This window comes from Aethalodelphis obliquidens, unplaced genomic scaffold (assembly GCF_003676395.1).
Source record: "Aethalodelphis obliquidens isolate GAN/ISIS:26980383/991018 unplaced genomic scaffold, ASM367639v1 scaffold93, whole genome shotgun sequence".
NCBI lineage: Eukaryota > Metazoa > Chordata > Mammalia > Artiodactyla > Delphinidae > Aethalodelphis > Aethalodelphis obliquidens.
In genome coordinates, this window is record NW_020838037.1 from 1,727,610 (window position 1) to 1,755,397 (window position 27,788).

At 35.7% G+C, this 27,788-nt stretch overlaps 1 protein-coding gene and 1 long non-coding RNA gene across 7 annotated transcripts in view; one reads left to right on the forward strand and one right to left on the reverse strand.

Moving 5' to 3' along the window:
* The window catches only part of GRIA4 (glutamate ionotropic receptor AMPA type subunit 4), a 459,907-nt gene that overhangs the window by 287,356 nt on the left and 144,763 nt on the right, over window positions 1-27,788 (reverse strand). For all 6 annotated transcript variants that reach the window (XM_027095677.1, XM_027095680.1, XM_027095679.1 and 3 more), the window contains exon 3: window positions 4,094-4,333. In XM_027095677.1, the coding sequence (XP_026951478.1) occupies window positions 4,094-4,333 (240 nt within the window). The remainder of the gene's footprint in view (window positions 1-4,093; window positions 4,334-27,788) is intronic.
* LOC113614288 (uncharacterized) lies at window positions 5,127-17,550 on the forward strand. Its single transcript, XR_003430570.1, has 3 exons — window positions 5,127-5,265; window positions 10,454-10,457; window positions 17,541-17,550. It is a non-coding gene; the product is annotated as an uncharacterized LOC113614288 (long non-coding RNA).

Below are 27,788 nucleotides of genomic sequence, written 5' to 3' on the forward strand. Positions count from 1 at the left end.
TCTTTCTTTCTTTCTTTCTTTCTTTCTTTCTTTCTTTCTTTCTTTCTCTGTCTCTCCCTCCCTCTCTCCCTCTCTCCCTCCCTTCCACCCTCCCTCCCTCCCTTCCTTCCTTCCTTCTTCTTCCTTCCTTCCTTCCTTTCTTCAGGTGTGGACAAAAATATAGACAGGTTCACACAGCTCATCAACAGCAGACCAGGACTAGAACACAGGTTTTATATCAGAGGAAATAAAGTATGATTCCTTTTATTGATTGCAATTCAACATTTTAAAACACTACTTAAAGTTATAATAGAGTGAAGCTCTTGTATCTTAAGATATCACTGTATCACTATAGTGATTACAATTTCAGAAATAATTGAGTGGATCAGTGAAATAATTTATTCCAAAATAAGAATTTATGAGGCATCAGAAAGTCAGGTTCCACTCAAGTTCATAGAGAAATTCAGGGTCATATTAAGGCAGCTACTTAGAACAGGAAAAATGTTTAGATGAGCAGTTCATGATCACAGTAGAGGATTAGAGAAAAGTACTAAAATGTACCATACTATCTTATTTCTTTACACTTCATTTTTGCATTATATTTAAATATTCTGATCTTTAATGTTGATGTGTGTTCTTTTAATTATTCATGATGTGAAAATATGGATGACTCTTAGACAACTATATTTATGACAGAAGTTAATCATACTTTCATAACTGTGGTTCACACCTCAGTTGGTGATAGTGATACATAATTTTAAAAACTGTATCTAAGAGGAGGTAAATTGGGCTTGTGATCCTAAATTCATAAAATGAGCACAATAATTTCAAAGAGGGAAAATTATTCTCGTCTTTTGCAAGTACTTACGTAAGACCCAGAATATTGAGAAAAATGGTAGTATCATGGCAAAGTGAGCCATCTGAACATAAGAAACAGTCATTTTCCTGACATGTTATTTTTCATTCATGCAATTACCACTTGGAATAAAGGTGTATACTCTGTGATTTTTTAAAAATTTATTTATTTGTCTGCATCGGGTCTTAACTATGGCACACAGGATCTTTGTTGAGGCAGGCAGGATCTTTTTTGTGACGTGGGCTCTTCATTGTGGCATGTGGGTTTTCTCTTCTCTAGTTGTGGCATGTGGGCTCCAGAGAGCATGGGCTCTGTAGTTTGCAGTGGGCTCTCTAGTTGAAGAATGAGAGCTCAGTAGTTGTGGCACGTGGACTTAGTTGCCTCGCAGCAGGTGGGATCTTAGTTCCCCGACCAGGGATCAACCCACATCCCCTGCATTGGAAGGTGGATTCTTTATCACTGGACCACCAGGGAAGTCCCTAAAGGTGTATACTTTGAAGTTGGATCGAATTACTATAATAGAAGGCAATTCAAAGGACTAGCTATTCATCCCAAAGTAAGTATTGGAGAGAACTAAGAAATACTAGAGAGTGATTTACATCAATTGGTTAAAAGTAACCAGTTAAATTCTAGGGTGATGACAGGAGAAAGCAGGCTTTTGTGCAGCAAGTTAATAGGTAGATTAAAAGTTACAGGATGCCTTATTAGAAGAAATAGTGCTGGTACCATGATGAGTTTAAGCCTTTGAAGGCAGAAATTTAACCAGGAGAAAGAATCTCTAAATAACCAAGTATTGTCTGCTTATACTAGAGAGATCCCATGGTAAAAAGTAATGGGAGGTGGACCAAGTTTGGATCATCTGACTTGTTATGCAGGAGTGAGGATCCTAAAAAGTACAAACTGGTGCAAAAGCAAATCATTAATTTTAATCCCTGTTTGGTGGGGAGACTGATGCATGAATGCCTAGAATCCTCTCCTTGCCAGAGACTGGTTTGCACAAGGGCAGAGGAAAGTGAGACAGGTCCCACTGGTATTTCAATGAGACCAAGATGCCATAAGATAAGGATCTTCTGCCCAAAGTGGCAAACTAAGCTGTGTCATAACAAGCCACAGGAAGAACCATCTCATCCATATTCCAGTATATATTTCTTGACATTATGATTCAATTTTTTAAGCACTTAAAATCAATTTTATTGAAGTGGAATTTTTTTTTCACTTGACACTCATATTATATAATTGATGAACTTACATTGGTACGTTATTACCCAAAGTCCTAGTTTACACTAGGGTTCATCCTTGGTTTTATACATTCTATGGGTTTGGAAAAATGTATAGTGACATGCATCCACCATTATAATATTACACAGAACTCTTTCACTGCCCTAAAAATCCTCTGTGCTCCACCTATTGATCCCTTCTTCCCCTTCACTCCTGGAAACCACTGATCTTTTTATTGTCTCATAGTTTGTCCTTTCCCAGAATGTCATATGGTTGGAATAATGCAGTATTGTATCCTTTTCAGAATGTCTTCTTTCACTTAGTTATATGCATTTAAGTTTCCTCCATGTCTTTTTATGTCTTGATAGCTCATTTCTTTTCAGTTCTGAATTGTCTAAATGTATCACTGTTTAATCATCCCTTCACCTACTGAAGGACATCTTGGTTGCTTCTAAGTTTTGACTATTATGAATAAAGCTGTTATAAACATCTGTGTGAAGGTTTCTGTGTGGTTTGGGTGAAAACACCAAGGAGCATGATTGCTGGATCATATAGTAAGAGAAAATCTAGTTTTGTAAGAAACCGCCAAATTGTCTTACAAAGTGGCTGTACCATTTTACATTCCCCCCAACAATGAATGAAAGTTCCTGTTACTCCACTTCCTAACCACCATTTGATGTTGTCAGTGATCTAATCTTTTTCCATTCTAATAGACATGTAGTAGTATCTCATTGTTTTAATTTGCATTATGATTCAATTCTCAGTGTCCCCTAGCTTAAGAATATTTCCAAAAGTTAGAAGTGAGGAGAGTGATAATCTCTCTAATCTGTAATACATTCTCTAGGATGCTTTGGATTGTTAGCTATTGGAAAATGATACCATGAGATATAGATAGGCTCCCAAATTTCAAAATGAGAATTAGAGTATGCTACAACCATGAAGAAAATACACTGAATATATTAAATTTTCTGAGCTTGTTTCCAAATGGAAAATTTACCAAGAATGCCAATATAACAAAGGACTATCATTGGTGTGAAATCTTATATGACTTACATTTCCATCTAATTAAATATGTAAATATAAATGAGAAATATGAATTCATTTAATAAGTTTTTGTCTCAATATAGGATTCTGAATATTTGGATTTTGAAGATAATTATATCTTCAAATGATTTATTTTGTTTATTGTTTTTATATTTATTGTTTTACTCACTTCACAGGTAGAATTTTACTAAGCATGTTCTTGAAATGTTGCCTGTTTGAACTTTTACTATAACTTCTTGTCTGCTCCTAAATCTTACACTTTAAGGAAAAAGAACTGAAAACAAAACCCCACAGGTGATTCCCTGATGTTTATTTTGAAACATAATATGTTGCTATATTCTGGTCACTAAATAAAAAGCAGAACTGAACAAAAATTGGAATTCCTTAAGTTATGTCTCCAACCGAAAGTCAAAGTATATCAACATTGTACAGAACTGTATGGATTGCCAATAATTTAGTGTTATCCACCTTGTTTCTCCAACACATGGATCATACCACTTATTAATCTTTAAAGACTGATAGGTAAAGATAAAGTGAAAGGTTGCCAGCAAGCAGAAGCCTTACCACCAAATCTTTATTCTCATTATCATGACCCTTCAATTACTCATTTAACATTTTATATTTCAAACTCAATGCTATGCCTCAACCTGATACTATTTAAAAATCTTCCAAATCATGAAATAATTTGCATTTGAGGTAAAGGACATACATATTTTATGACTGCACCTGAAATATCATCATGGAAATTAAAAAAAAATTATCTATTTTAATTTCAACTAAAGAGCATGGTTTGCTCAAGTAACCTTGTGAATTTGAAGTTCATTTAATTAAAAATTTTTCCCCAGAGTCAAGATAAAAACACTGAGAATACACATTGACCATTTTCTGATTTTAGCCACATTAGGGATCAAAATATTTTGCTCACACAAGTGATACAAAGTCATTTCAGATAGCAAATTAGAGTTTTACTTATGTAGATGTGGAATTGCGACTTACCCCTGTCTGTGTCATACAGGAAGACAAAACAGTTCCATTCATAGTGATCCAGCAGACTCAAGAGTGCTCCTCGTAAGGAAGGCCTTAGCTGCAGCACAAACTGGCTCTCCCCCTCAGTAGGGAAACTTGGTGTGATGAGGGAGATGTGTAAGGCGCTGCAGAATGAGGTCAAGGTATGTACTGACCTCTTATCATAGAGTCCAAAAATGGCAAATACTCCTCTAGAATACTGGGAACAGACTGAAACAAAAACAAACAAAAAAAACCCATAAACTATTAGCACACTCTAAAACTGTTGACTCCACATCTATAGTTTATGAAACAAACAAAATCTCTGAGTCATTGATATGTCAGGAATATAATATAAGGAAACAGTAAAAGTGAAGTGTGCAATTATTTGTATAATCAATTAGTGAAATGTTAAGCTTGTCCTCAAAGCCCTGCAGTAAATGAGATAACAAGGGGTTTTCTCAAGAGACCAATTTGAATTAAGAAAAATTTGACTAAAATGAAGTAATATATAACATTCCACGATAATGTGACAAATCCTATGCTAGAGACTTTTAAGTGTGACCATAAGAAGCCTAGGGTGTTGGGTAATCTAGAGGTATTTATCTTAGGAGTAGTTCCTTGTGAAACAAAGAAATTAGATTTTTGTTTGTTAAAGCAGTTATAGTTTCTTGAAAAAAATTAACTGTCCTGATAACATTTATATCTATATTTTATATCTGGGTTTTAGGAAATTATGAAGCATAATTAAATAAGATAAATTAATAAAATCTGGAGGTATTTCGTTTATTCTTTTTTATTGTGCCTCTTGAAACTGGAGAGAGAGCCTAAGAAATTTAATTAAATAAGAAGAGGGTAACAATTAACAGAAAATAAATTGCTACTGGTTTTCTTTAGATGGTGTGCTGTAAGAGATACACACATGTTCTGGAAAAACTAAAGTCCAATTAAGGGACCAGAGTTTACATTCATAAAAAAAGACTAAGAATTGACATTAAGATATAGGGGGAGCTTACCCGGCTCTTTGGTGGGGATAATGGCAGACACTGGGAGGGCTCACGACAAGTAGTACTTCCCAGAACTTCTGCTGCCAGTGTCCTTGTCCCTGCAGTGAGCCACAGTCACCTCCCATCTGCAGGAGACCCTCGAGCACTAGCAGCCAAGTGGCTGACAGAGTCTTGGTGCTCCGGCCGGGTGTCAGGCCTGAGCCCCTTAGGTGGGAAAGCCAAGTTCAAAACATTGGTTCACCAGAGACCTCCAGGCCCCACATAATATCAAATGGTGAAAACACTCCCAGAGATCTCCATATCAACACTAAGATCCAGCTCCACTCAACGACCAACAAGCTACATGGCTGCACAACTCATGCCAAACAACTAGCAAGACAGGAACACAACCCCACCCATTAGCAGAGAGGCTGCCTAAAATCATAATAAATTCACAGACACCCCAAAGCACAGCACCAGACATGGTCCTGCCCACCAGAAGACAAGATCCAGCCTCATCCACCAGAACACAGGCATCAGTCCTCTCTACCAGGAGTCTACACAACCCACTGAACCAACCTTAGCCACTGGGGGCAGACACCAAAAACAATGAGAACTACGAACCTGAAGCCTGTGAAAAGGAGACCCCAAATGCAGTAAGTTAAGCAGAATGAGAAGACAGAGAAATACACAGCAGATGAAGGAGCAAGGTAAAAAAACACCAGACCAAACAAATGAGGAGGAAATAGGCAGCCTACCTGAAAAAGAATTCAGAATAATGATAGTAAAGATGATCCAAAATCTTGGATATAGAAGGAAGAAAATGCAAGAAATGTTTAACAGGGACCTAGAAGAACTAAAGAGCAAACAAAAAATGATGAACAACACAATAGATGAAAGTAAAAGTACTCTAGAAAGAATTAATAGCAGAATAACTGAGGCAGAAGAATGGATAAGTGACCTGTAAGATAAAATAGTGGAAATAACTACAACAGAGCAGAATAAAGAAAAAAGAAGGAAAAGACTTGAGAACAGTCTCAGAGACCTTTGGGACAACATTTAATGCACCAATCTTCGAATTATAGGGGTCCCAGAAGAAGAATTGAAAAAGAAAGGGACTGAGAAAATAGTTGAAGAGATTATAGTTGAAAACATCCTTAATATGGGAAAGGAAATAGTCAATCAAGTCCAGGAAGCACAGAGAGTCCCATACAGGATAAATCCATGGAGAAACATGGCAAGACACATATTAAACTATCAAAAATTAAATTGAAAGAAAAAAATATTAAAAGCAGCAAGGGAAAAGCAACAAATAACATACGAGGGAATCCCTATATGGTTAACAGCTGAATTCTCAGAAGAAATTCTGCAAGCCAGAAGGGTGTGGCAGGACATATTTAAAGTGATGAAAGGGAAAAACCTACAATTAAGATTACTCTACCCAGTAAGGATCTGATTCAGGTTCGATGGAGAAATTAAAACTTTACAGAAAAGCAAAAGTTAAGAGAATTCAGCACCACTAAACCAGCTTTACAGCAAACAGTAAAGGAACTTCTCTAGGCAGGAAACACAAGAGAAGGAGTGGACCTGCAATAACAAACCCAAAACAATTAAGAAAATGGTAATAGGAACATACATATTGATCATTACCTTAAATGTAAATAGATTAAATGCTCCAATCAAAAGACATAGACTGGCTGAATGGATACAAAAACAAGACCTGTATGTATGCTGTCTACAAGAGACCCATTTCATACCTAGGGAAACATACAGACTGAAAGTAAGGGGATGGAAAAAGATATTTCATGCAAAAGGAAATCAAAAGAAAGCTGGAGTAGCAATTCTCATATCAGACAAAATAGACTTTAATATAAAGAATGTTATAAGAGACAAAGAAGGACACTACATAATGATCAGGGGATGAAACCAAGAAGAAGATATAACAATTGTAAATATTAATGCACTCAACATAGGAGCACCTCAATATATAAGGCAAATTCTAACAGCAATAAAAGGGGAAATTGACAGTAACAGAGTCATAGTAGGGGAATTAACACCCCACTTTCAGCAATGGACAGATCATCCAAAATGAAAATAAATAAGGAAACACAAGCTTTAAATGATACATTAAACAAGATGGACTTAACTGGTATTTATAGGACATTCCAACCAAAAACAACAGAATACACTTTCTTCTCAAGTGATCATGGAACATTCTCCAGGATAGATCATATATTGGTTCACAAATCAAGCCTTGGTAAATTTAAGAAAACTGAAACCACATCAAATATCTTTTCAGACCACCACACTATGAGGCTAGATATTAATTATAGGAAAATATCTGTAAGAAGTACAAGCACATGGAGGCTAAATAATACACTACTAAATAATCAAGAAATTACCGAAGAAATCAAAGAGGAAATAAAAAAAATACCTGGAAACAAATGACAATGAAAACACTACGACCCAAAACTTATGGGATGCAGCAAAAGCAGTTTTAAGAGAGAAGTTTATAGCAATACAATCCTAACTCAGGAAACGAAAACATCTCAAATGAACAACCTAATCTTACATCAAAGCAATTAGAGAAAGAAGAACAAAAAACCCCCAAAGTTAACAGAAGGAAAGAAATCATAAAGAACTGATCAGAAATAAATGAAAAAGATATGAAGGAAACAATAGCAAAGATCAATAAAACTAAAAGCTGGTTCTTTGAGAAGATAAACAAAATTGATAAACCATTAACCAGACTCATCAAGAAAAAAGGGAAAAAACTCAAATCAATAGAATTAGAAATGAAAAAGGAGAAGTAGCAACTGACACTGCAGGAATACATAGTATCATGAGAGATTACTACAAGCAAAGATAGGCCCAAAAATGGACAACCTGGAAGAAGTGGACAAATTATTAGAAAAGCACAACCTTCCGAGACTGAACCAGGAAGAAAGAGAAAATATGAACAGACCAATCAGAAGCACTGAAATTGAAACTGTGATTATGAATCTTCCAACAAATAAAAGCCCAGAAACAGATGGCTTCAGAGGTGAATTCTATGAAACATTTAGAGAAGAGTTAACACCTATCCTTCTCAAACTGTTCCAAAATACAGCAGAGGGAGGAACACATCCAAGCTCATTCTAGGAGGCCACCAGCACCCTGATACCAAAACCAGACAAAGATAACACAAAAAGAGAAAACTATAGGCCAATATCACTGATGAATATAGATGCAAAAATCCTCAACAAAATACTAGCAAACCAAATCCAACAGCACATGAAAAGGATCATACACCATGATGAAGTGGGATTTATCCCAGGAATGCAAGGATTCTTCAGTATACACAAGTCAATCAAAGTGATATACCATATTAACATATTGAAGGATAAAAACCATATGATAATCTCAGTAGATGCAGAAAAAGCATTTGACAAAATTCAACACCCATTTATGAAAGAAACTCTCCAAAAAGTAGGTATAGAGGGAACTTAACTCAACATAATAAAGGACATATATGACAAACCCACAGCCAACATCATCCTCAATGGTGAAAAAGTGAAGCTATTTCCACTAACATCAGAAACAAGACAAGGTTGCCCACTCTCATCACTATTATTCAACATAGTTTTGGAAGCTTTAGTCACAACAATCAGAGAAGAAAAAGAAATAAAAGGAATCCAAATATGAAGGGAAGAAATAAAACTGTCACTGTTTGCAGATGACCTGGTACTATACATAGAGAATCCTAAAGATGCTACTGGAAAACTACTAGAGCTAATCAATGAATTTGGTAATGTAGCAGGATACAAAATTAATGCACAGAAATATCTGGCATTCCTATACACTAATGATGAAAAATGTGAAATAGAAATTAAGGAGACACTCCCATTTACCACTGCAACAAAAAGAACAAAATACCTAAGAATAAACCTACTTAAGGAGACAAAAGACCTGTATGAAGAAAACTATAAGACACTGATGACAGAAACTAAAGATCATACAAACAGATGAAGAGATATACCATGTTCTTGGATTGGAAGAAGGAACACTGTGAAAATGACTACACTACCCAAAATAATCTACTGATTCAATTCAATCCCTATCAAAGCACCACTGACATTTTTCACAGAACTAGAACAAAAATTTCACAATTTATATGGAAACATAGAAGACCCTGAATAGCCAAAAAAATCTTGAGAAAGAAAAACGGAACTGGAGGCATCAGGTTCCCTGACTTCAAAATATACTACGAAGCTACAGTAATCAAGACAGTATGCTACTGGCACAAAAACAGAAATATAGATCAATGGAACAGGATAGGAAGCCCAGAGATCAACCCGCACACATATAGTCACCTTATCTTTGATAAAGGGGGCAAGAATAAACAACGGAGAAAAGACAGCCTCTTCAATAAGCGGTGTTGGGAAAACTGGACAGCTACATGTAAAATAATGAAATTAGAACACTCCCTAACAACATACACAAAAATAAACGTAAAATGAATTAAAGATCTAATTGTAAGGCCAGACACAATAAAACTCTTAGAGGAAAACATAGGCAGAACACTCTGTGACATAACTTACAGCAAGATCCTTTTTGACCCACCTCCTACATAAATGGAAATAAAAATAAACAAATGGTACCTAATGAAACTTAAAAGCTTCTGCACAGTGAAGGAAAATATAAACAAGATGAAAAGAAAACCCTCATAATGGGAGAAAATATTTGCAAATGAAGCAACTGACAAAGGATTAATCTCCAAAATATGCAACCAGCTCATGCAGCTCAATATCAAAAAAACAAATAATCCAATCCAAAAATGGGCAGAAGACCTAAATAAACATTTTTCCAAAGAAGATATACAGATTGCCAACAAACACATGAAAGGATGCTCAACATCACTAATCATTAGAGAAATGCAAATCAAAACTACAATGAGGTATCACCTCACACCAGACAGAATGGCCATCATCAAAAAATCTACAAACAATAAATGCTGGAGAGGGTGTGGAGAAAAGGGAAACCTCTTGCACTGTTGGTGGGAATGTAAATTGATACAGCCACTATGGAGAACAGTATGGAGGTTCCTTAGAATACTAAAAGTAGAACTACCATATGACCCAACAATCCCACTACTGGGCATATACCCTGAGAAAACCATAATTCAAAAAGAGTCATGTACCACAATGTTCTTTGAGGCACTATTTATGATAGCCAGGAGAGAGAAGCAACATAAGTGTCCATTGACTGATGAGTGGATAAAGAAGATGTGGCACATATATACAATAGAATATTACTCAGCCATAGAAAGAAATGAAATTGAGTTTTTTGTAGTGAGGTGGATGGACCTAGAGAGTGTTATATAGAGTGAAGTAAGTCAGAAAGAGAAAAACAAATACCGTATGCTAACACATATGTATGGAATCTAAAAAAAAAAAAAAAAAAAAAAAGTTTCTGAAGAACTTAGGGGCAGGACAGGAATAAAGATGTAGACATAGAGAAGGACTTGAGCACATGTGGAGGGGGAAGGGTAAGCTGGGACGAAGTGAGAGAGTGGCATGGACATATATGCACTCTCCAAAGTAAAATAGATAGCTAGTGGGAAACAGCTGCATAACACAGGGAGATCAGTTTGGTGCTTTGTGACCACCTAGAGCGGGGGGATAGGGACGGTGGGAGGGAGACGCAAGAGGGAGGAGATATGGGGATATATGTATACGTATAGCTGATTCACTTTGTTATACAGCAGAAACTAACACACCATTGTAAAACAATTATACTTCAATAAAGATGTTAAAAAAAAAAGATATAGGGGAAAGACTGCAAACTTTGCAAGTAAGTTCAAATTGTTGTGATTTTGCTTATTAGCCAGGTAACCTTGGCTAAATTCCTTAAAATTGCTTGTCTCAACTCTGAATATATAATATGCCAAGGATTATATGAGATAATGTATCTAAAACTGCTATCCTATGAGGCTATATGAGGCAATTAGTAAGTGATAGATTTTATAAACACAAATTTTCTACATGCATGTATAAAGTTTAGTATTTTTATTATTTAATAAGAGAGTAAAATGATTAGAGGGTAAAATACCACAAATGATCCACAACCAACTATTAAGATTCTTATAACAAATACCAGTTATTTTCATGAATATTTAATAAAGAAATACTATCAAGAAAGTACATCCAATTCTAATTCTATGCTCACCAGAAACTGGAATTTGATTACCTGAGTAGATTGACCAAACTGGAAAGCTTGTTCTGACAGTGTGACTGGCTATAATTTTCCTGCAACTTATGAGAAACATCATAATTTAACATATGAATATCTTAGGCTTAAACTCAATTCAGTTCTATGATTTAAGGGACCGAATAAATCAAGTTGCTGAATTGGACCTTAACCTCATGAATGTTCCACCAAAGTTTGGAGATATTTATGTAAGTGCTATACATTTGGCATATAACCTGGAGTTACTCGGTGCTTTTCTTATTTCATATTTTCTTGTTCCTTTGATTTTCATGCAAGTTGAGGACCCACTTTCCATCTTTATGTAGTAGATAATCTAGTTCAATTAATTTTTATTTTACTTTACTGAAAAACATTTTAAAGAGCTTTAGAACTCAAATCTAAGATACTGGCTTTCAGTTTGGTGCTGAAAAATATTGTACTTCATATAAATTCATAAAATTCATAAAATTTTATATAAAAAATATATTTTATTTATATCTTTCCTTCATTCATTCATCCATCAGTGAACACTTAGGTTGTTTCCATGCATTGGCTACTGTATATTAATATATAATAATGATGTATAATGATGCTGAAATGTACATGGGTATACAGATATCTCTTTGAGGTGGTGATTTCACTTCCTTTGGATATATACCCAAAGTGGCATTGCTGGATCATATGGTAGTCCCGTTTTTTAATTTTTTTGAGGAACCTCTATACTGTTTTTCATAGTGGCTATACCAATTTGTATCCCTCTCTCCCCACAGTTTGTGAAGGTTCCCTTTTCTCCACATCCTTGCACACTTGTTATCACTTGTCTTTTTGATAATAGCCATTCTAACAGGTGTGAAGTGATATCTCATTGTCCTTTTGATTTGCATTTCCCAGATTGATTGATTTCTCTGATGTTGAGCATCTTTTCATGTATCTGTTGGTCTTCTTTGAAGAAATGTCATTCAGGTCTTTTACTCCTTTTTAAATCAGATTGTTATTATTGTTATTAAATTGTATGAGTTCCTTATATATTTTGAATATTAACTCCTTATCAGGTATATTATTTACAAATATTTTCTCCCATTATGTAGGCTGTCTTTTCATATTGTTGATTGTTTCTTTTGTTGTCCAGAAACTTTTTAGTTTGATGTTTATTTTTGCATTCATTGCCTGTGCTTTTTGTGCCATATCTAAAAATATCAATGCTATGACCAGTTTAAGTCTTTTATCCATTTTGAATTAATTTTTGTGAGTGGCATAAGATTGGGGTCCAATTTCATTCTTTTGCATGTGAGTATTAAGTTTTTCCAAAACCATTTATTGAGACTATTTTTCTTCATTGAGTATTCCTGGCTCCTTTGACAAATATTAGTTGACTCTAAGTATATGGGTTTATTTCTGGGCTCTTGATTCTGTTCCATTGTTGTATGTATTTGTTTTTATGCCAGTATCATACTGTTTTAATTACAATACTTTGTAATGTAGTTTGAAATCAGGAAGTGTGGTTTCTCCAGCTTTGGTTTTCTTTCTCAAGATTGTTTTGGTTTGGGGGTCTTTTGTGGTTCCATACAAATTTTTAGGATTATTTGTCTTAGTTCTGTGAAAAATATCATGGGTATTTTTCTAGGGATTGCATTAAATCTGTAGATTTCCTTGGTGGAGGGACATTTTAACAATACTAATTCTTCCAATCCCTAAGCACGGTATATTTTTCCATTTATTTCTTTCATCAATATCTTACAGTTTTTGGTGTACAGGTCTTTCACTTTCTCGGTTAAGTTTATTATTAAGCATTTTATTGTTTCTTAAGCTATTGTAAATTTTTAAAAATTTATTTTTCAGAGAGTTCATTGTTAGTATATGGAAACTCAACCGATTTTGGTATGGTGATTTTATATCCTGAAACTTTACTGATTCATTTATTAGTTCTAATAGTTTTTTGGTGGAGTCTTTAGGATTTTCTATATATGAAAGCATATAATCTGAAAACAGAGACATTTTTTACTTTTCCCTTTCTGATTTGGGTGCCTGTTACTACTTCTTCTTGCCAATTGCTCTAGGTAGGACTTCCAATACTTGGTTCAATAGGAGTGGTGAAAGTGGGCACCTTTATTTTGTTCCTGATCTTTCAACTTTTCACCATTAAGTATGATGTTAGCTATGAGCTTATCATATATGACTTTTATTTTGTTAAGGTACTCTTTCTATGCTTTCTTTGTTAAGAGTTTTTATTATGAAAGGATGTTGAATTCTGTCAAATATTTTTTCTGCATCTATTGAAATAATCATGATTTTTATCTTTCATTCTATTAATATGGTTTATAATATTTATTGATTTGCAGATGTTGAACTATCCTTTCATCCCTGAAATAAATCCTATTTGATCCTGGTGTATAAACCTTTTAATGTGTAGTTGCATTCAGTTTGCTAGTATTTTGTTGAGAATTTTTGCATCTATATTTTTCTGGGATATTGACCTGTAGTTTTCTTTTCTTTCATGTCCTTATCTAGCTTTGGTGTCAGGTAATGCTGGCCTTGTAAAATGAATTTGAGAGTGTTCTTTTCTCTTCAATTTTTGGGAAGAGTTTGAGAAGGATTGGTATTAATGCTTCTTTAAATATTCACCCATGAAGCCACGGGTTCTGGGCTTTTCTTTGCTGGGAAGTTTTTGATTACTGATTAAATATCTTTACTTATTTTCAATCTGTTCAGATTTTATATTTCTTCATGATTCTGTCTTGGTAGATTGTATGTTTCTAGGAATTTATCCATTTCTTAATACCATCTTAAGAATTGTTTCCTGGCTGTTTTGTAATTCCTTTGCTCCTTTCTTCATCTCTTGCTGTCTTTGTGAATTAATCATTTTCCATAGTGATTTTGATTCCCTTCTCTTTATGATTTGTGTAACAACTGTGGGTTTTTACTTTATGGTTACAATAAGGCTTACATAAAACATCTTATAGATATAACAGTCTATTTTAAGCTAATGCCAGCTTAACTTCAATAGCATACAAAGCTCTACCCTTTTACTCCTCCCCATTTTATGTTTTAGATGTCACAATTTCCATCTTTTTATATAATATATCCATTATGGTTATTTTTAATACTTTTGTCCTTTAATTTTTTTTTTTTTTTTTTCGGTCGTACGCGGGCCTCTCACTGTTGTGGCCTCTCCCATTGTGGAGCACAGGGTCCAGATGCACAGGCTCAGCGGCCATGGCTCACGGGCCTAGCTGCTCCGAGGCATGTGGGATCTTCCCATACGGGGGCACGAACCCATGTCCCCTGCATCGGTAGGCGGACTCTCAACCACTGCACCACCAGGGAAGCCCTGTCCTTTAACTTTTGTACTAGAATTGTGATTAACATACCATCATATTACAGCATTGGAGTTTTCTGAATTTGCCTATATAGTTACTTTTAGCAGTGTGCCTTATAGTTTCATACATTTTCATGTTATTAATTAGAATGCTTTCATTTTAGCTTGAAGAATTCTTTTCAGTATTTCTTGTGAGGCAGATCTAGTGGTGATGAACTCCCTCAGCTTTTGTTTGTCTGGGAAAGCCTTTACTTCTCCTTCATTTCTGATGGACAACTTTGCCAGATAAAGTATTCTTGGTTGAATTTTTTTTTTTTCTTTCAGCACATTGAATATATCTTCCCACTCTCGCCTGGCCTATAATATTTCTGATGAGAAATTCACTGATAGCCTTAGAGGATCTTTTATGAGTGGCAAACTTCTTAATTCTTGCTACTTTTATTATAATGTGTTTGGATAAGAACTCTTTGACTTTAATATGGTGACCTGTGAGCCCCATAATCTCAAATATACAAATCTTGCCCCTGATCTGGGAAATTTTCAGCCATTATTTTTTTAAGCAAACTTTCTGTCCCTATCTTCTTCTCTTCTCCTTCTATAACTCCCATAATTCATAGAATGTTTATCTTAATGGTGTCTCATAAGTCCTGTAGGTTTTCTTCATTTTCTTTTCTTTTTTTTTGTTTTTTAATGTTACTCTAACTTAGATATTTTCAAATTGGGTGCCTTCACACTCATTGATTCTTTCTCTTGTTTGGTTGAGTCTGATGTTGAAGCTTTCTATTGAATCCTTCAGCCAGTCATTATATTTTTGAGCTCCAAGATTCCTGTTTGGTTATTTTTATATTTTCTATCTCTTTGTTGAACTTCTCATTTTTTTGTATTGTTTCCTTGATTTCTTTAAATTGCTTACCTGTGTTCTCTTGTGGCTCTCTGAGAACCTTTAGAACAATTATTTTGCATTCTTTGTCAGGCAATTCATGGATCATCATTTCCTTAGGGTCAATTACTGGATATTTACTGTGTTCCTTTCGTGGTGTCATGTTTTTCTGATTCTTTGTGATCCCTGTAACCTTGGGTAGGTGTCTGCACATTTTAAGAAAACATCTCCTTTTCCAGACTTTATGGGCTGACTTCTTTATCTGTGAGTTGGGGAATGCTGGAACATTTTGTGACTCCAGCTTAGTCTAATACTACAGAGTGCCAAGTGCAGGGGTGTGTGTGAGTGCTCCAGGTCTTGGGGGGGGCATTGTGTCTCATCAGCTCAGGCAGCTGGGGTCTGTGACATTGAAAACTGCATGGTCCTTGGCAAGAGTTATGGGGGTTTCACATTGGCTACTAAGGCTGATGGTGTGGTTCTCAAGAGCACCTCCAAGTCCAGCAGCTAGGGACTGGGGAAGGTGGCAGTGGTGGCCAGAACCAGTGGTGTGCATACACTTGGCTGACTGCATACACACACACAGTGGTGAGAGCTGGGACCAAGAGGAGTCAGAGCCAATTGCAGGAGCACGAGCAGCTTCTGGAGCCCTGGTTGTTGGCATGTAGTCATGGAACAGCATGGCCTAGCTGCAAATGCATGTATGGTGGTGGGGGCTGGTGATAGGAATCAGGGCAGGCATCGTGCAGGTTCTTGACTACTAGGACAAGCTGCAGGCAACCAACCGCAGGGCAGGCCAGTGAAAAAGGTCAGGGCCAGATCCAGGCCAACAACAGGTGTGGGGACCTTGTTTGTTGGTGGGCACTGATGTGGCTACAGGGGCTAATAATGGGTGTGCACACAGCAGTGGGAGTTGGCTGCAGGGGTCTAGGCTGGCATCTTGCATGCACATAGCTGCAGAGGCTGGGACTGGCTGCTAGTACTGATCTTGGGTTCTGGCAGGAGGAGGAAGGGAGAGAACAGGAAGGGATTCAGGCAACTGGCATCTGTGAATGTGGAAATCTGTAGGACAAAAATTTCAGCCATGAAATAGGCAGGGGATCTGTGATGGTTGTTTTGATTGTTGGTTTCTTCAGCAGAGAAATCTGCCTGTGTCCTTTGTGGGCCAATCTGGTGGGGTCCAGTAATAAAAGCTGTGCTAGTCTGCAATATCTTTAAAGGTTCTGAGATTCTTAGTAGTGAAGCCTACTGGGATCCTCTGACAAGCAGGCTACTGGGAACCAAGGTCATTCCTGCACATGGCTGTTATTGGTAGCCCCTTCCCTTCTTCCTTGTTCCTAGATGTCTCTAGATGTCTCAGCTTTGCTGGTCTCTGGATGGGGTGAAACCACAGTGGGTACTTTGTGCAGTTCCCTAAAAGACTGGGGAAGCTGGTCACTCACCCTCCTCTCCTTTTCTGGGCCAAGAGAAATCTCTTGGGTTGGGAGTTCCCTTTTGGCACTAAACAGTGCCAGTCTTGGGGAAGGGATGATGCAGGCAAAATGAAACTTTTCTTCCTATCGTTTCTGTGTGGTTGTTCTCAGATTTTTGCTCTATTGTGTTGCTGAAGCTTCGTAAGTGGACTCCTGAGCTCTGAGCTATTTTCGTTTGTGGATAGCTTCCTAACTGTTGTTCTTTGTGGGAAAACAGAAGCCTGGGTCTCCTACACTGCCATCTTGGTCATAAAATTCTAAATTTATTAAATATCTCCACATTCCATCTGAATAACACAAGGACATTTAAGCATTTTAACCTAGAAATTGTGCTCCTGTCATACATGTTATTATTATTCAATATTGTAGTTCCACATGTGTTTAAATATTTTAAACATATCATAGCCTCTATCCAATGTTACTATTAACTGAAACCCTTGGTAATTTAACACTTCTTTGTGTGGATTATAGTTCTTACTCCAGGTGAATTGTCAACATGTTAGTTTCATAGCTTTGAACTGTGAGCTCATTTTAGCAAAGTCTGTCTGTGAGAATTTAGAGAAACCTGCTTGGATAAACATTTCTCAAAAGTGATTTTGCATTTGCCAAGCATCCCAGTGTATTTGTATATGTGGTGGTGGTGGTGGTGGCAGTGCTGGTGTGTGTGTGCATACATACCTGTAAATCTCAGTTTATGGTCTCTTGGAAAATGCAGAGTGCATAAATTTGTACAGGAAACTTACATGAGAGCAGACCATGTGTAAAAATTCTCATGAGAGACCATCATTATGATTATTTTTGTATACAGAGCTCCTGGCAAGCCACTAAAATTACACTCTCTCACTAAAGCTATAGCCTGGTTTGTATGGTAGTCTTAGCTCCAACTTCATGCTACTTGTTGGTCCAATGTCTTTAAGATTATGTTCTCATTCAGACATTTAGTTCAAATCTCCTCAATGGAAAGCCACAGTGTCCACTCTTGGTTTTAAATTATTATTGTTTTCAGTTCCCCAGTTCTGTCCTTTGGATATATACATTTTTATTTTCTTGTAAACTCAACATACATTTAAAAAATTTTTTTTTTTTTTTTTGTTTTTTTTTTTTTTTTTTTTTGCGATATGCAGGCCTCTCACTGCTGTGGCCTCTCCCGTTGCGGAGCACAGGCTCCGGACGCGCAGGCTTAGCGGCCATGGCTCACGGGCCTAGCTGCTCCGTGGCATGTGGGATCTTCCCGGACCGGGGCACGAATCCATGTCCCCTGCATCGGCAGGAGAACTCTCAACCACTGTGCCACCAGGGAAACCCTATAACTGTTTTTAAAAAGTATGTTTATGTTATAGAATCAGTAATAATTCTGTAACTGAAAGTCTTTGCTGCATGTGTTACTGTATATGCAGATGTTGTGATCTAAGGTAGAAATTTCATCCAAACTTATGTTTGGCATAGCCTCTAAAATATTTTGCTGTTTCTATGAATTATCAATCCTAATTATGCAGAAATTTCCTTTTCTTGTAAACCTTCCCTGATTCCCTTAGGCTGAATTAGAGGTCCCTTCTCTTTTCTGCCCTCATACTCTGTGCATTTCTTAAAACACTGACCTTCCTTAGCTGTATTTGATATAGTTATTTTTGATATTGTCCATCCCTAGCAATAGCCATGAGATTCCTGGGAGTCTTATTCACCTTACATACCCCAATTGATATTGTGTTGACTGGACAAGTGAATAAATAAAGTACAATAATATTTTAAGGAAGAGTATCATTTTATATAATCTGATATATTATTCTCTCAGAAACTTTATTACTTCCTCTCTATTATTACATTGTAATAAAATTACTTGTTTCTCTCTTATCTACTAGGTTTGTATATACAATTAAGATTAGACATTACATGTTGTACACATATTGCATAAATGTTTATAAACATATTACAGAAATAATTGTTGGGTAATAGTAATAAAAATTACATCTATTAATATTGGAGAAAGGGAATGTATTAATTTTATTTACCAGAAATGGAATGTGTTGAGTCAGTAAGTTCAGGGGAAGAGGAATAATCAAGCAAACATTGAGGAGAAGGAGGCAAGCTAAAACAGAGGAGGCTACAGGATATTTCCATTCCGATGATCACAGCAGTGAGGTAACTTAAGAATGTGTTGGAACAAGGCTATGTGGGACAAGAGTCTCAGGATAAATTGAACTACACAGGTCTCATTGCTAGCAGTCATGGTCATAAGCTTCCTCCTTATATTGATGATATTTTACCAATGCAAATAATGTTAAAAATGACAATTAGAACAACAAATGAAGTAGTAATTACATTTTGCAGATAGAACTAGGGAAGAATTTGTGAGCCAGATATAGGTGAGGTGAGGATTGTAAAATAAAAGGCATTGTTATGCTGGGGATATTGACTTGGTACTGCAAATCTGTTGTTTCTCCCTTCTCATGGATTAGTCAGTGTAAACATAATAGGTGTTTTGTGCTTATATGTTACTTCACCTGTTTTACCTGATGGTCATTATTACACTGGTGGATACCCAAGGATTAAACACATTCTCCCACTCTGATGGCTTTGGCAAATTGGCTGATGCTGTTAGCATTTGTGAAAATCTATTGCCTTGAATAATTTCCCCAACCTTTTCTGCTACAAGAAGGGTTAGAATGTGTTGGCAGAAGATTAAAAAAATAAAGATAACAACTTATTCCTTTAGATAGATCTTTACATTTTACAAAGAACATTCACGTATATTACCTCATTCATCATTATTGATATTCTATTATTGTTACTCTTATCTTTGCATTGTGCAAATACATACTATAGAGATCCTGTACCATTAAAGCCCAACCAGACAAGAGCTGAGGCCTCCTTGGGTGTTGAGGGGCATTGGCAGCAGCAGAGATCACAATTATCACACTGTTGCTTATTGTGGGGGAGCCAGCTTGCTCTGCCTGGGCTGAGTGGGCAGGTTGTACTGGCTGACCCATGCTCCCTGACTGGGGTGGGCTGGTGGGTATGTCTGGAAACTTCAGTTTTCCAGGAGCCTCTTGAATTTGGGGTTCACAAAGGAGAAGCCAGAGAATGCTGTTTGGTCGATGGGGTTCTTGTCACTGTAGGAGAAACATGGCTTCTGATCCAGGAACTCCTGGTTAAAGTTGCTATACATAACTTCTAGGAGTTAATTAGCAATACTAGTAATAGTGAGTGCCTAATAATACATTTCAGATTCATGATTCCAGTAACAATTGGATTAGATATCAATAAAATGTTGTCTTCATTAATGATCTAATGATGAATTTATCTTCAAAGGAATATGACTTCTCAGAATATCAAGTAGTAATATATATATATATTCGGGGGGTGTTCCTTGAGGGAGGACAGGAGAAATTTGAGCATGTTTATAGGTTGAGGAAATGGAGCCAGTAGAGAGGGAGATATAGAAAAGAAAGGGGGCAGTGATTAAGTAAGGCCCCAGAAAAATAGAATGTTTGGGGTCAGTGATGGGTATAAGGTTGGCCTTGAATGAGATGTGCAAGTGTGTGAAGGGTACCTCTTTCCATAGATTTCACAGATGAAAAGATTAGATAAGATGTACGTGGGCTGATAGTTTTCTAGTTGCACTGATATAAAAGGCAATGTTGTATCACTGAGGTTTGATAAAGGTGTTTGTAAGTGGCACACATTTCAAATGGTTGCAGAGGGTAGGAGAGGAAACTAAAACAAGAACATATAAAATGGCTTATAAATTCCATGATGCTAAAGAACCATGTCTATTTTATCCACAACTGTAACCAACACAACATATTAACACAATACCTGGCATTTAGTAAGTGCCCTATAAAACCTTATTGAATGAATGACAAAACAATATGTATGATTAAATGAATGCTGACAAAAGACAAGATCAGAAAATATGAGTTGGAAGTGGCAGCAACTTAGAAATTCATGATTTTCTTCAGGCTCAACACAAGGATGGTGATCAAAGGGAATAATAAAGAGGAGTTGGTGTTTAGGAGTTTATTACTGTCTTTTTTCTTGAAACACATTATTGTCTTGGCTTACTTAACAGCACACTTTCTTGGGTCTCCTCTTATCTGAACACTGATTCTCAGTTTCCTTGCTTGTATCTCCCTGTCTGACCTCCTTCCTTTCCTTTCTTCTTTCCTTCCTTCCTTCTTTCCTTCGCTTCTTCTTTCCTTCCCTTTTTCCTTCTTTCCTTTCCTTTCTTTTCCAGCTTTACTGAGATATAATTGACACTATGACTTATCTTGAAATAATGACATAACCCTTCTTCTATACTCTTTCTTTAGATAATCTCATCTATTTTTATGATTTCAAATATCATCCATGTACCAATATATCCCTGATAAATATCATCTGTTTTGTCATCTCTGATGAGCTTCTGACTCAAATATCAATGCTTGACATCTCCCTTTGATTGTCTATCCAGCACTGAAAATCCAGCTGGGACAAAACAGAAGAATTTCATTTTTTTCCAGAACGTGGTACCTGTTTTCCCCAATCCTAGTTAAAAGCATGACCATTTATCAAAATGTTCTGTATTTTTATCTTCTTTTTGTCCCCATATTGAAGTCGTGAGCAAATCTTGATGGTTTTACCTCCAATATGTCTAAAATAATATCTAAGTCCCTTCAGTTCTCTATATCCCCATTACGCTGCCATTATCTTGCCCAGTATACTACAAAAGTCTATAAGTATACTAACTATACTTCCTACTTCCAGTTTTCTTCCTCCCCAATTACTCTACAGTCAGCAGAGAATGCAAGTAAGATTGCATCTCATTCCTACTTAAAATTTCAGTGGCTTTTCATCATATTTAGAATAATATTCATGTGGTCTTAAAAACTTCTAATGATCTTGCCTTCACTAGTCTCATTGACCATTGTCCCCTCTCTCAGTACACTCAGCCAAACACTCCCTTTTCATCCCATGGTAGGGCCTTTGCCTTAGCTGATCCCTCTTCCTGGCCTTCCTATGGCTGGAATTTTCCCTGTTCTTGTCTCAGCAAAGATTCCAACTCCTCAGAGAGGAGCTCCCTGACACCTCTATGAAATGAGGCTCCCACAGCTACAGTTACTCTCTATCACATGATCTTTTTAAATTTTTTGTATAGTCCTTACCACTATTTGAAATTATCTTATTTATTTGCTTGCTTATGCATCTCTTTTATCCAGCAGAATAAAGGATCTACAAGAGCAGATAATTTGACTTCCTTGTTCACTGATGTATTCTCAGGTTCTAAAACTGGCACATGGAAAGTGCTCAATTAATATTTGCTAAATGATTGAAATCATGGTCTCTAGTAAAAGAAATAAGGAAATAAGACAGACTAGGAGAGGGTGGAATGACTGACTGGAAGCCACAAAAATCTACTTTCAGGTTGATGAGTTGACTTAAGTAGTTAAAAATTTTCATTTCTACTGTGAGTCTAGACAATTTACTTTCGATGTTTGTGTGTGTTCTCTCTTCCCTTTCAACTGTGTGCCAGTTTACTCTTAGTTTTTAATTAAATTTTAGTCTCTGAAAACTGCCAGCTATTATGACATAGAAATTTAATGATTCTATATAAGGAAACCGATTGTAGTCAAAATTATATATTAATTTTTTAACAATTTAAAATTCAGGTAATAGGACAATCCTCTCCTTCACAATTGAAAAAAACATACTTTTTTATTTCATATTTTTATCAGAGCGATGTTATAATTTCATTTTTATGCATTTAATTTTCACTACCTAGAAGATGATGAGGCTATGAGTTCACCCAGCAGCATAGATTCTGGAGCTGCTGGTGAAATTCTATTAATTCCTGGTCCTGCAACCTCTCCTGAACCTCATCCTGCACAGCTCCTGGTCCTAGACTTTCCTGACTACTGTTTTCCACCATGAGTTCATCTAATTTCTACCCGTTAATTTTTAGAATTCTGCCATTTATTTTTCTTCTAAAAGAAATATTATCACCCATCTGGATCTTTAAAATAATTTCCCTTAAAACACTAACAGTTTATATGAAATCTTTAAAAAGTCAGAAAGTATTCATTAAGCATCTTCCTCTTTCTCCAATTATTTGCTGTTAAAATGATAAGCTCCTCATAGTCAGATTTGAACAGGCTAAATCAGATGGTAGGTAGTGCATGCTGGACCCAGAATTCATTAATTTATGCCTTTAAGGCATTATTATAGGTTATTAATATATAAAAGCTAATTTTCTTAGATGTCTAAATGGTGGGTAGCTACAGTACATAAAGTTACTGAAGTTCTTCACCATAAATGACAAGTTGAAATGCAAATTACACAAAAATATTTCACCTTAATTATATCACAATTAAGTTCTTTCACTTTCTCAGAAATGTCTTCTCTGAAGATGCTCTGCACAAGGCCATCAAAGATCACAATGAAATATAATCATGGGCTGCACTTGTACAGCCCTGTACATGCTCCCCTTCAGTTTTATGTTGTCTCAGCTAGAAAGAAGATTTAAATTCTAAATTAAACTAATTGAAAGCTTAGTAAAATCATACAGACTTATTTGCACATTTCTTTCTGCAGTCAGGCCATTGTAATGGAAACACATGGCTCATTTTTCTTTCAAGGCCTATAAAGGAATAAGCAGAAGCCTATTTGCAATATTCAGCATGAGAAACAAGATTCCATTCAGTGTAAGGTGGCTTCCTTGGCAATAGTTTGGGTGGTGTGAAGATCATATCTTTCTTTTACGCTACTAATATATAACTGAAGGACTCCAACAAGTGAACCTTTAGAAGGAAAGAAGGTGAAAGGAGAGGAAGAAACCAATTCTAAAAAGCACCTAAATCATAGCAAGTATGTTTGGTTCTTTATTTGTCAACTTCCAATCATGAAGAAAGTGTAGAAGGAAGGGCAACCAGTGATTTACTGTTTAGCATTCAAGGATCTGGAGTATATTTTTACCTTTAAGTGGCTCCTTAATGGAAAAATTTGATTCATCATCTGTATTTTATACCATATAACTCGGTTGCATAATTTCAGTAGATTCTTCTTATGCTGGAGAAACACTTTTTCAAGGATCTTAAATAATACGTTGAAAGCTTTTCTTCATCAGAGGAGACACAGCTGTCTTCCTGAAAAGCATTTAAATACATCATGGAAGTGGTGGATAACATCAATTAAAAATGGAATGGAATAATATTTGCCAGATATTTGAGTGGGTTTTAGAAATTGTTCTCATGAATATTATGCTTCCTGAATAACTGAAATGTCATCACTTATTTTGGATGCAGAATTTGTGACATTTGTTTAATGTCTGTTGGTACTACTAGACATAATTCTGTGGCAGCAAGGATCCTGGCACCTTTTTTCCTCTAGCAGCCAGCATAGTTCTTGGCACATAGTTGGTGGTCAGCAAATATTTGCTGAATGAATAACCAAATCAATGGACACAAAGAAGAGGTTATGTGTGAAAGGTATTTGTGATTCATTAAGATATTTGGCCCTAACTAATATTTTGAATGAAGCAAGCAGCCATTTCAAGCAAATCTAACATGTAAAATTGTGTTTGCACAAAGTATAATTATTCCTCATTGTATTTAAGATGACACAATTTTACCAAAGTTAATTTACACACAGCTTGTTTGGAGCTCACAGCTTACATACTATTTTTTAAGATTTTTTTTTTTTTATGTGAACCTTTTTTTTTTTAAGCCTGTATTGAATTTGTTACAATACTGCTTCTGTTTTATGTTTTGGTTTTTTGGCCATGAGGCATGTGGCTCTCTGACTTGGGATCGAACCCGTACCCCCTGCATGGGAAGGCAAAGTCTTAACCACTGGACCAGCAGGGAAGTCCCGCAGCTTACATACTTTTAATGGGACTGCCTGCTCTGTGCTTTAGGCTAAGGATACATGTACAAATGTTCTAATGTCATGTTCCAAGCATGAGGGAGCCATCCAGACAGCTAGCTGAAGAAGGGAAAGGGAAGACAACTTGACAATTATTAAACTATTGTGTGTCAGGCTCTGTAATAATAGTCATTTTATATTCATTATCTCATTCAAACTTTCTACAACCCTGTAAGTTATGCATTATTCTCATTTTTCTTTTCCTTTTTTAAAAATGAAATTAGGTAAAGTTATATAACTTGTGTACAATTTTACATCTAAGTGGGGAAAGAGCAATTTTTAACCCAAGTCTGATTCCAAAGTTCATGCTTATTCTACTCTACTGCTTGAAAAGAAAATCGCTGGTGAAGCACTTCTTCCATTCTGCTCTGCTGAAGGGATTTTGGCCATTATACCCCTATACTACTGGAAGAGGCACGATAAGTGTACTTATACTTCATGGAAAAAGAAGTAGGTCTTACAGGATTATGGAAAACTGATGTTGTGTTAAAAAGCCACTTCTTAAAGCAAACCAAATTTTAGCTGTCAATTTAAAAAGGACAAACACATACATAACTCAGACAAGTAAGATTGCAGTATCCACTGTTTCAATTTTTTTTTTGTAATTGTGCATTTCTAAAACACCCTGCACAAAATCCTGAAAGAGAATTTACAAGTAACAATGACTAGATGGAAATACTAAACATTTGCATGGTTTAGTTGGTTCATCTATAAAAACATCTACTAAAATATTTTTCCCATTCTAGAATATAATATTAGAGCCAGTAGTCAGATGTTAGTAAATATCATAAAATGGTTGGTTTAATTGTGTGTTGTGATACATTATTTTGTCTATAATCAAATTTTAAGAACAATTGTCAAACATCTGGACTGTACACTGAGAAGGAAAACACAAAATAGAAACAATGAGCCACTCTAGTTACTTTTTCAGTCAAAGTTATATTTTTAAGCTTTTTGAGTTCTCAGAACCATTTCCAAAGTTTTCATAGTTAAATAAACTCTGATTTATAAAGCACTTTACTGCTTTGCTCTAAGCTATTAGGATATTATAGAACAGAATGGTGTCTAATAAAAATGCTATTTCATTCCCTATGATATTAAACCATGATTTATTATTCAAAGAATATTATTTATAATTTGCTTTGACTGTGTTTGTGTGTGTGTCTGAGTGTGTGTGTAATGAAAATAGAAAACACTTTTGGGTTTTGAGAAATTAGAATATGCCTTAGTATAGTAATCACTACAATCACAATACTTTTAAAAGCATTAAAGCTTGAAGTATTTATTTCCTTGCTTTTATACTAAAATAACATTTTTTCTAATAACTATTCTTAGAATAGTTAAAGTCCCTCATGACCAAACAATCAGACTTTATATTAGAACATAGACTTTTGAAAAAAATTGAAATTTATGTACATCTGTTTCTTAGCCAATAAAATGAAGAGAAGTTTATTCATTCTATCCAAAGGAAAATAAATTATGCAATATGAGATTTCATTATGTATATAAAGAAATTTATGTCAAGGGTTGAAGAGACTGACAGACATGTATACTGTAAGATATAGTACACAGGGAGATTCTAAAATTTTTCTAAACAACTTATTTGGTACGCTACGAAAGAAAAGAGATTTCAGAAATTATATAACACTAAGATCCACAGTTTTCTGAAAAATCATGAACTTTTCAGACACAATAGTTTTCTAACATAACCAACCATGTTTTTAGAGAAGTGCACAATAATAAATGTTTTTTTCAGTTTGGCTCTCCAGCCACCTGTTTATTCACCTAACATTAATGTCCTCTAAATGACAACTGCAAAATTCAACCACTGCAGGTGCTAGGTGGGGAATGTGGATGGGTGAAACAGGGAAGTGTGGTGACATCAGCAATGAACTTGAGAGGACTTGCCCATTTAAGGGGGCTAGCCACTCTCATCTCCATGTAATTGTGGCAAGAGGGATTAATGGCTCAATGTGGCTGGGAATTCAGAATTTTTGACAAAATATTTAAATATGAATATTTGTGAGTAATCTGCTCGTTTTTAAATGTTGGCCAACAATTGAAACATTATTTATTGTAGACTGGGTCAGGACAACTTTTATTTGTGGTCAGCATAATTCCTAGAACTGACAGTTTTCTGGGACTATTGCTGTCCTCTGTTCATTTAGGTTTGACAATATATTGCCAAACTAAATTTTATGATCTTCACAGTGTTTTTTAACCTGGTGCTCTTAAATTTGAGCTGTTTATTGTCAGTATTAAAAAGTATGTATAAGTATTTAAGTGTGTATATTTCCAGCGCCAAAGAGAAAATATCTTTCCTAGATTATGGAATTTGGTGACTGGAAGAGACCTTAGAGACTACCCTGATGAACTATCTCCTTTGTGAAGGAGGAAAGTGAATTCCTGTTACACAGTTGCTTTCCTATGGCCTCTGGACACTGACAAAGCAAAGCAGACATCCTTAGCTTAGACAAACAGTACAAGTCAAAAGTCCATCCAAATGAGAGAAACAGTAACAAGATGCTAACATGAATTAATAGATATTTAAATTTTATAGAGTGTATTATTTGTTACTGGTAAGGCAGGGAGCTCTGCGAGAAAGGAAAGTGTACACTGTCTTGTGTCATGGTGTTAAACTATATTTCATGAAATCATTGAGCTCAGAGAGTCTGCCAGATACTTCTGTAGATTTTCATTATGGGTCTGAGTACCTTTTAATTACTCAAATATTTAATCAGTGCTTCATTTTGTGTAAACTGTTCTCCTTTTTCTTCTGCTGATCAAGACAAAATGAGTTGCTTATTTCTTCTATTCACTTACAGGCAAACAGACATATAAGCCATAGTGCACTATATTGAGTCTTTAGGCAGATTTTTTTTTTTTTTTTTTTTTTTTTTTTTTTTTTTTT